The 9,800-nt window shown below is 37.1% G+C and overlaps 1 protein-coding gene across 4 annotated transcripts; it reads right to left on the bottom strand.

Moving 5' to 3' along the window:
- Positions 1 to 729: 729 nt before the first annotated feature.
- On the bottom strand, positions 730 to 5,649 carry gpr45 (G protein-coupled receptor 45). 4 transcript variants are annotated; one of them, XM_034304420.2, is made up of 3 exons: positions 5,515 to 5,649; positions 3,319 to 3,373; positions 730 to 2,356 (listed from the first exon to the last, which is right to left on the bottom strand). In XM_034304420.2, exon 3 carries the CDS (start codon positions 2,251 to 2,253, stop codon positions 1,135 to 1,137), a length of 1,119 nt encoding a protein of 372 aa, XP_034160311.1. In that variant the 5' UTR covers positions 2,254 to 2,356; positions 3,319 to 3,373; positions 5,515 to 5,649; the 3' UTR covers positions 730 to 1,134. The 4 variants fall into 4 exon arrangements, with proteins under 4 accessions (XP_034160311.1, XP_026768730.1, XP_026768731.1 ...); XM_026912929.3 differs by having other exon boundaries at positions 3,319 to 3,455; positions 5,515 to 5,639; XM_026912930.3 differs by lacking the exon at positions 5,515 to 5,649 and adding an exon at positions 5,118 to 5,505 and having other exon boundaries at positions 3,319 to 3,455.
- Positions 5,650 to 9,800: the final 4,151 nt, after the last annotated feature.

Here is a 9,800-nt window from a genome sequence, read left to right as displayed (position 1 = left end):
AATTTCCTGACCAGTGATTTGCTGTTAAAAGCTTAATATTCTGCTATTTTGGGCTTGACCCATATATACATATGTAATAATAATAATATATAATGAGTGGGATATTCAAATGTATATTAAATGTAGTCCTAAATACCTACTGAGTAAAATCACAAGCCTGAAATCTTCATTGATCGTATGTGACTTATAAATATTAGAGAAGAACTTCAGACAATTTTCAATAACTTTATGCAGAAAGCCTTTCAAAATGTGGATTTAGAACAAATTATATAGAAAGAGCAACAATTCTGAACGACATTGAGCAGGGGAAATCAAAATAAATGAATTAAAATAGAATAAAATGGCATTCAGTACCTAGAAGCTTGTCAGTAATATCAGTACTTGCTGACCTCTTAGCAGAGTTCATTCATTTTCAGAAATCTCTTTGTCCTGGTCAGTGTTCAGGTCAATTCAGAGCCAGGAACACTGGGCACAAGGTGGGAATACACACCAGATGGGATTCCAGTCAAATACAGGGCACTATGCACATACACACACACACACACCCACACACACACACACACACTCACACCTGGGGCAATTTAGTGTAGACAATCCATCTACCAGCATGTTTTTGGGAGGTGGGAGGTATAGGCACTCTACTCAGTGCCTATTTATGTAATTCCCTTGCATTTTGAGAACTGTGACTTCATGTATAACCTTTGCAATGTAGGCTTAATCATGAGGCATTGTTGCATTATTGCATTATTTTATTGCAGTATTTCCATTCAGATGACACAATTCACAACAACTGCTTTATTTTCCAATATCCATGGTTTTAAATTGTTGTGACTATTTCTAAACATGTAGCATTTAACAGAAATAAAATAGTGGCTTCTCTTTGCTTGTATTGCACTGACGAAGTGTGACAAATAATAAAAAAAAAAGTTGTCCATGTTGCTTTTCAGTGTTAGGTCAAATTAAAACATGGGGAGTTATTTGACAACAATTTCATTTATTGAGTTATTGAAATGAAAGTGTCAGAGGCATTTCTCATTGTATCCCTTGCATGTTTTGGTCAGGGAATGTAAGTTATATGTTTCAGATGGACTGTGAACAAAATAAAGTGTTGTAAAGAGTTTCAATTTCCAAATGCTAAACTGCAGACTGGGTCTCACTGCTACAGATATAAATATTGCTGGGTCTTATGCGCCTGTGACTTCGACCAGGGACCTTGGGGCAGAGCCTGCAAGTCTTGGGCATGAAGTCTAAACAGGCTTCACGAAATTTGCGGATCCTCCAGCAGTAGATGACGGGGTTAAATACAGCCTTTAGGTAACTGAGCCACAGAGCCCCTATGCTGACTGGATAAAATGCTGGACTGAAGTAGAAGCTGCGACTGAAAACAGCCAGCAGGCTCACCACTGTATGAGGCAGCCAACACACAGAGAAGCCAATGAAGAGGATGAGGATGGTGGTGAAGGCCCTGGTTTTGAAGCTCATGTCCACGTTGACCTGTGGAGGGCGCTGCAGACCCGTAAGACCCAGCTTGAGCCCTGCACAGTCTTCAGCAACATGGGTGTGAATGCGCAGTGCGTTTCTCCGCACTGTGTTCAGGATGCACATGTAGGAATACAGCATGACACTAAATGGAACAAAGAAAACGGCCACTGCTAATAGTACCATGTAACCCCGTTCCGCCAATGAGTCACTATATCCCAGGATACACTGGGGCACCCGTTCCACGATGATACCTGTCCTCCAGCTTACAATTGATGGAAGTGCCACACAGAAGGACAGAGCCCATGACGCTGCGATCAGAACTTTGGCACGATGTGGCGTTAACTTGTCCTGCCTCTGCACGATGATCAGAAAGCGATCCACACTGATGATGAGCAGGATGGAAACGCCTTCCAGGACAAAGAACCAGTAAAGCATGACAGAAGCTCGGCAGAATCCTACTCCGAAACTCCAGTCCGTGGACGCCACAGTCACAGCAGTGAAAGGCATACACAGCAGAGAGAGCATAATGTCTGAGAAGGCTAGAGTGGCTAGAAGCAGGTTGATAGCTGAACGCATTGCTGGCTTCTGATAGACGATCAAACACACTATTGAATTGCCCAAGAAGCCAATGGTGATCATGAAGATCATGATGGCAGCCAAAGCCACCCTAATCACAACAGGAATTAAACTAGTCTCAACCTCCTGCAGCTCAGGCTCTGCTGGTCCAAGCAGGCCACATCGTTCCAGAGAGCTGGCATTACATACAGACATGGCAGATGCTACCAAGCAATTTCAGTCCATGTTTGAAGAGTCGGAGCTAATCCTTGCCATGGTCCACTGATCAGTCCATTTGGCACTCTACCATTAAAATAACCTAAAACAAAAGAGTTTATGAGGCATATGTACAGTATATTAATACAATTCTGCATTTATATCATCCTGTTAATCATAAAGAAGCAGGTCTTATCTTTCTCTATTTTGTGTGATTAGTGTCATTTATATGCATTATTATGTGTGATTAGTATTATGCTTACACTGATTTTTTATGTTTAGGTATGGGTCTAAAGAGAGTTTCTACAAAGTGATTATGGACAGGATGTGTTTTCATAGTGTTACTCTGACCCTAGACTCAGTTGTCCTTTTATCAGCAGATTATAAATATGGTATGATGTTCATTGTGATCATTGATTGGTTGGTCAGTCATACAGCCAAGGGTTGGCCAAGGGTTAACAAAATGTATGAAAAGATGGTCTTTTTACAATGTAGCTACATTGAACTGCAAACCCTGAATGTAACTCTTTTTTGAATGTAATGTAGCCTCTTTTCTTTCGGCTTTTTCCCCACCCCCTTTGGCTTAATTTATTTTTGTTAGAATCTTTGCATCGTAAAACCTGTTCTTACTGAATCAGTTTATTGAATGAATGTGATGAGAACATTAAAAAAAAGTTCACTGAAAATGTACACAGGTTATCTTTTCTGGTCTAAATGAGTATTCCCAAGAAGAGAGACCATGCAGATTAGGATTGATTTTTATCTAGCAGAGAATAACAAGATCACACAAGCAGATAATTAAAGTGTGTTTGAAAAATATTAACTCATCACACAAGACCTATTACTTAAATCTCTTTCTAACATTCTTTTAGCATCATTATTACAAAACAGAGCTGAAACATTATATAGATCTATATTCAATATACCAAAATTTACATTTGTTACATTTGTTAACCAAGAAAACTACTCTGTGTGATTTTTATGAAAAACAGGATGCATAAACACACATACAGACAGTACTGTGTCATAGTTTAGATAAAGTGCAAATATTTTATGCACACTCACCCAACTGATACTCCAGTTGCCATGGTTACTGTGAGCACAGGAAGGGCATTTAGTGCTATGGAAATATTGAACAGAATTTAACTCCCTCCTCTCATACACACAGAGTCAAATACTTTAAGGTTACAATATCCAAGGACCTGTAGACACAGAAATAAGCAGAAGTTAATGTATTTTTTTTCTTTTTCTGTGAGGCCTGGTGTCTTCAGATTGCCATGTTTGCATGTAGTAAATTCAGAAACTCTTAAAACATTTTTACAGCAAACACTACAAACACAGAAACATCATGAGAGTAATCTGAGGGCTGCAACAATCGATCAATGATGTCAGTAACTTGGATGGCAATCATTGGCAACGCTTCTTTATCTATTACTTCAATTGATGTGCAGATAGAAACTCTACCTCACTGAAGGAGGTGAAAGGTGATGGATACACTTTCAGAAGCTTGGGCTGGACTGAATGTAGCATGCAAGAGCTATTTAAAAATAAATTTTTCAAGAATAGCCTATAGTAGGTCATGATGTTATAATTGTGAAGACAGAGTAACCTATTGCAGCACCTTGCTCTCCTGAGAGATCAGTTACAGATTAACACAAGTAACTTACTTTTATTACACTTGCTCCAGCTTATCTCTCCATCACATCCCTGTACTAATAGCTTGTATCGTGTATTTATAGTCCAAATATGCAAAAACCTTTCTATTGCTGAGGTTTGTTATTTCATTAGTCTCCTGCACTTTCCTCTTTAATAACTTTAATCTCTTGACTACAACTGCTTTACATTAGATTAGATATACCTGATTTTGTCCCAATATGAAATTGATACACATACATCCTTGTTATATTTACTGATCCACAGACCAACTGCACTGACCAAATCCATCACAGTATTATGATGTATTATTAATTATTCTACCACCTAGATAAAGGTGCAAACTCTTGTTTAACCTGTGAGCATTGGGTCTTGGACATTCACAACAATCCAATAATTACAGCCTTAATCATATATACATCGACATTATTTCCAGCAACATTTGTATGCATACACAGACCCATTGTCCACTTGAACACAAGAATATCATTCAGAAAAGCCACTTAAATCGTTGCTGCATCACGTTATCAACGTGTTGCTTAGATACCAGAGATAATGTTGGCTGTGTGACTGAAGAGAACCACACTATAACTGTATCATGTTTCTCTCTGTATGCATGCACAAGGCTTTTTGTCTTCATCAGAAAAGAGATCACTGGGCTAGATGCAGAGGAAATTCATAATAAGCAACAGCATGCTGTATGTCTCACTTGTTGCGCAATTTATTTCCCTGACCAGGACTGACCCAAGGCTGACCAGGACTGACCAGGACTAGATATCAACACCATCTTCCAAAAAAAAAAAAAAAAAAAAAGCATGAAAAGGCATAGCATACAATTCTCTATCACTATCGTTCTATAAGGTTATCACGTGATTACACTTTGCTTTATTTTAATTCCAGCAACGCCTGAAGTGCACGCGCTTGCTTTCGCGGCTCGTGACTGCGCATTAAAGGTGCGATGCGCAAACACAAATGTGGTTTCTCGATTGCGTGTCGCTCATTAGACAAAATGATACAAAACCAACCAAACAGGATAGCCCTCTCTTAGACCTTTTTTCAGATGAATCCATGCAGTGCATTGTTGTTGCATGGATCCTGCTGTACCACTGTATGAGACGCCATAGAAAACATCGCCATGGTTTTTAAGCCTGCACGCGCGTATGCGTTTAACACTACACAACAATTATGCAAAGAAATAAAACACACAATACCTCTTTTCCCAACGATATAAAAGAATGTAGATCGTCGTCTTTTACTGTCACCTGTCTGTTAAGCTATACAAAGCTAAGAAGTCTCTCTCTCTGTCTCTCTCTCTGTCTCTCTCTCTCTCTCTCATGATCCGCTCATGAATCAGAGCTCCATCAGTCTAAGCCTGTCCTGTCTCCAAAACCATAAAAGTGCTGGCACTGAGGGAAACAAGAAGAACCGCCTATATAGCAGGCAATGTCCAACGCCTAGCAACATTTGCTTTGTTAAATCTGCTTTCTGGATTCATTCAGTACACACTTACAAAGAAATGATCTGTAAGCCTGCTTAACCCAGGCCCATCATACAAATAGGCTGGATGATTAGTCCCTGTGAAAGGGCATGTGTGGGGCGTTTACTCACCAGTGTTCACTCAACATGTGAATAAACAAGTGCATATCACGTCTATGGCAGTGGGGAAGGTGAACCATTGGCCATCACAGCTGATGCCTGTCACTAAGGAAACCATTCAGTCTCCATCCAGACCATGAAACCGTCAGCAGTACACTTTGTACCCTCTGACGTCACGTTGTGACACATCAAGACCCACACAGCATGATTCACATACACAAACACACATACACACACACACACACATACACACACAGCTCCCACACTCTCAAGATTTAAAATGATCTGAAGTTTTAATTATGAGTGCTTAATTATACTGAGAGAATGTGCAATGCTGCCTGAAATCCTAATGAAAACCCTACATTATAATACAGGACTTTCATTACCTTACAGTATACTTTCACAGAAACCAGTGCTAGTCAATTAGCAATTGTATGTAGTCTACTGTATGAAAGAGGAGCATTAATTATTCGGGATGCAGTGTGGTTCAAGAACTGAATTCCCTTCAATGCATTAAAATAAATGCAATGCAATTAGTAAACAAACAAACAAAGAAACCCTTAAAATAAATAAATAAATAAATAAATAAATAAATAAATAAACCCTTAAAAATAAATAAATAAATAAATAAATAAATCCTTAAAACTCAATCAATCAATCAGTAAACCCTTAAAAATAAATAAATAAATAAACCCTTAAAAATAAATAAATAAATAAACCCTTAAAACAAACAAACAAATAAATAAATAAATAAATAAACCCATATAAATAAAACCCTTTTTGCCTTTAAAATTGTAGTGTAGACTACACTGATCTATTGTCGGTTAAGGCCTACTACACTGTGAAAACCAAATGTGAACACACCTTTGGTGATGTGGACAAATGCAGACTAAAGCACTTGTAATGAAACTTTATCATTATATTAACAGTACAGTTATTGTTATATAAATGACTTATTGCATTATTTAGGGACAGTATATGAATTTGTGATTTACAGCTCGACTTTTCCAAAATAGTCTCTATAGATTATTTTCTTTGGTCCTCCTGAAATTTCCTGAACCATCCTGTGTAGCAGCAAAATCTGACAGTAATGCTTAAATGTGTTTTTGATCTGTTTTGTGGTGAAAAGCATGTAAATGGGGCCCATATGGAGGCAGAGCTTTAATATACAAAACTTTAAATACAGTGCTGTGCATCAATTGATTATCTACTTGACACAACACTTTTTTATTTTTTTTTTTTATCAGAGACTGTCTTATCAATTCATTACTCCCTATCTGACCAGGCTATACTAATGCTAGAAAAAGCTGTCATTATGTTTCTGACCAGAAGATGGCCATGTTGTCAAAGTAAAATTCTTGCAGCTTCAATACAGTACTGTACAGTACATTCTCAGTCTGAATGGGATTTGGGCATTTATCATATGACAATAACGAAATACTGTTCATCCACCATCATTTCATCAAATGGGTTATGCAGAGATCTCAGAGCAATACACAGCATTACAATGTTTCAACAAAGTATTTTTATTTATTCAGTAAAACAAAAGCTGGCCTAATGAGTACACATTGCTTATACCGAGGGTATTTGACCAGACAGAAAGTAATCCTTGTTTTGCAGCCTGTGAAATGACTGTACAGAAGAAGGTTAAAGAGAGAGGAAATATACTTAATCAGGATGCACTGTAGTACAATAACTCCCAACAAACTGAATTAAACTTTGTCAAATTAACTTGAATATACCCTTCCTGGATAAGCTTAATAGGGACTATAAGCAGTTGAAGTAGAATATCCCTATAATATCAACAGCACAATTAAACTAATGACTAGGATTAATCATATTACCTATCCATTCTATTTGAAATAAAATTTTATGTCACCTGAACTACTCCAATTCATATACGATATTACACTTTTATAAAGAGTCCTACTGGATTCAAGCTGGAGACACAGCAAGCACATACAGTATATGTCAACACATTCAATGTTAAAATTTGGACCAGCTAAAAGGGACAAGGTACAAATTACAGCTACATATGGCTCTGAAAAGGTTTGTGAGGCAAAGTGGACTAATTCTAAATTTCGGTTGTCAGTAACAACAATTCAATGTAACATCAATAAATTATATCTCATACAGTTAGCGTACTACCAAGAGAATAATATTTCAGTTATCTCTGTTTATATACTATATATATATATATATATATATATATATATATATATATATATATATATATATATATATATATATCATATGTATATTGTCCATTAGTTCATCAGCAAGCTAGTATTAAAACAAAAACAAGGAAACATGCTAGTTATTTAGCTGGCTGGATTAGTCTCTTGTTTTTGCTTAAATTTACTGCTTTTGTTGAATTAGTTTAACTAGCTAATATTTGCAGGCTATGATCGTAACAACTGAAACTGAAATTTATTTGGTTAAGGTTAATTAATATCTTCATATTTTGAGAGTTCCCTTCAACTAGTTGGCTAATGTTACTTACTAGTAAAGAAAAAGTAGAAGTTATTCATTCATTCATTCATTCATTCATTCATTCGTTCATTCTCCAATATCAACCATTTCAGGGAGAGAGGCAAGATTCTTATTCTTATTCTTATTCTTATTCTTATTGTTGTTGTTGTTGTTTTTGTTGTTCTTGTTCTTGTTCTTGTTCTGGTTGTTTAACCAGGGTAGTTACATTAAGATAAAAATTTCTTTCACAAGCAAGCCCAAGCCTTGAATGCAGCACTGTAGTTACTACAGAATACATTACAACACAGGACATAGATAATTGCAGTGATCAATTCCACAGTGTTTTAAGATGTCCATCATCATTCTGCTTTCAAAATTGCTAAAAGCATTATACATCAGTGACCTGTTGCCCACACATCTGAGACTCTCTCATTCTTGCTCATCTAGAATTATGCTTATCACCAGAGTAGTTTTCCTACAGAGATGAGAGATCTGTTGAGGATATGGATACAATAACACTTTATCTAATTCTTCAACATCTGGAGACTCCTGACACCAAATCTTCATAGACGTCTGTTCAGAATTCTATGCAGTTAACCCAGTAAAATGCTGTATGTACAGTTCTGTTCTGCAATCATCCAAAGCTTTCCTTCACTATCACCGCCTAATAATACAGACAGCCACAGAGGAAACTTGAACTGAATGTAACCAAGGCCTCTAACATGATCAGATGACTACTTACATTCACTTTTACATTTATGGCATTTGGCACACGCCCTTATCCAGAGCGACTTACAGATGCACTTTTGAAGTCTCTATCAAAATACATCCTGATACTGGTTCACTAGGTCTTGGACTAAGAATACTATCAGTCTAAAATCTCTGTTGGGGAGGAAATAGTAAGAAAAGCACACAGACAACCCTTTTTTTAAAAAAATAAAGTGCTAAGTTAAGTACTTCAGGAAGAGGTAGGTCTTTAGTTATCATTTGAAGACTGGCAGTGACTCAGCTGTATGGACATCTAGGGGAAGTTCGTTCCACCTCCTAGGCGCCAGAACAGAGAGGAGTCTTGATGCATGCCTTCTTTGTACCCTGAGAGATGGTTGGACCAGTCGAGCAGTGCTAGAGGATAAGAGGGAGCTACTGCTTCAATCAGTGTATCAAGAAAAGGCCCACAAAGATAATCTCTTACACCTTTCACCCGGCACACCTCCTTTTTCAAATCTTTCCCTCTGCTAGTAATGATAAAGGCATTTTAATTTATTAAAATGTGCTGCATCTGGACTGGATTCTATCCAACAGACAGCAGACAACTTACTACTGCATATTTGTAATATGTTTCACACTCAATTTATAATATCTGCACACTCTGATTTACACAGTTTACAATCGATGTTATGCCCCTCCAGCTTGTCAAGTGCATCATTTATAATTGTGCATTTTTGCTTATATTTTTCCCATGCAAAATATGCAATATGATATTACAATTAAACTCAACTTTATTGTAATTATTCAAGATAAATTATTTAATGTTGTGTAAAAATAAACAAACAAACTAACTAACCATTTATGTTCCAGTTCTTTAAAACTGTCATTTAAAAAAGATCAGGAACACTGTCCTACTGACAAAATATTTATTTTGTTTCTGCCATTTGCTGGACTCCCATTGTGCTGAACAAGGACAATACAACAACTGTGGGTTGAATGGGCTACAAAATATCCTGCAGAAACTGGTCTGCCAGAGGCTACGATGTGTTTTGAGTGAGGCTGAATACCTCTGACCCTAACTGTGCTTCAGTATTTGACAACTTGGGCAACTGGTTGAA

Source organism: Pangasianodon hypophthalmus, chromosome 5 (genome assembly GCF_027358585.1).
Source record: "Pangasianodon hypophthalmus isolate fPanHyp1 chromosome 5, fPanHyp1.pri, whole genome shotgun sequence".
NCBI classification, from domain to species: domain Eukaryota; kingdom Metazoa; phylum Chordata; class Actinopteri; order Siluriformes; family Pangasiidae; genus Pangasianodon; species Pangasianodon hypophthalmus.
The sequence above is the reverse complement of the archived record's forward strand: the minus strand, read 5'-3'. Positions and strand labels throughout refer to the sequence as shown.

Excerpts from the sequence above, each read along its gene's own strand:
- gpr45 (XM_034304420.2), bottom strand. The coding sequence starts at position 2,253 with ATGTCTGTATGTAATGCCAGCTCTCTGGAACGATGTGGCCTGCTTGGA.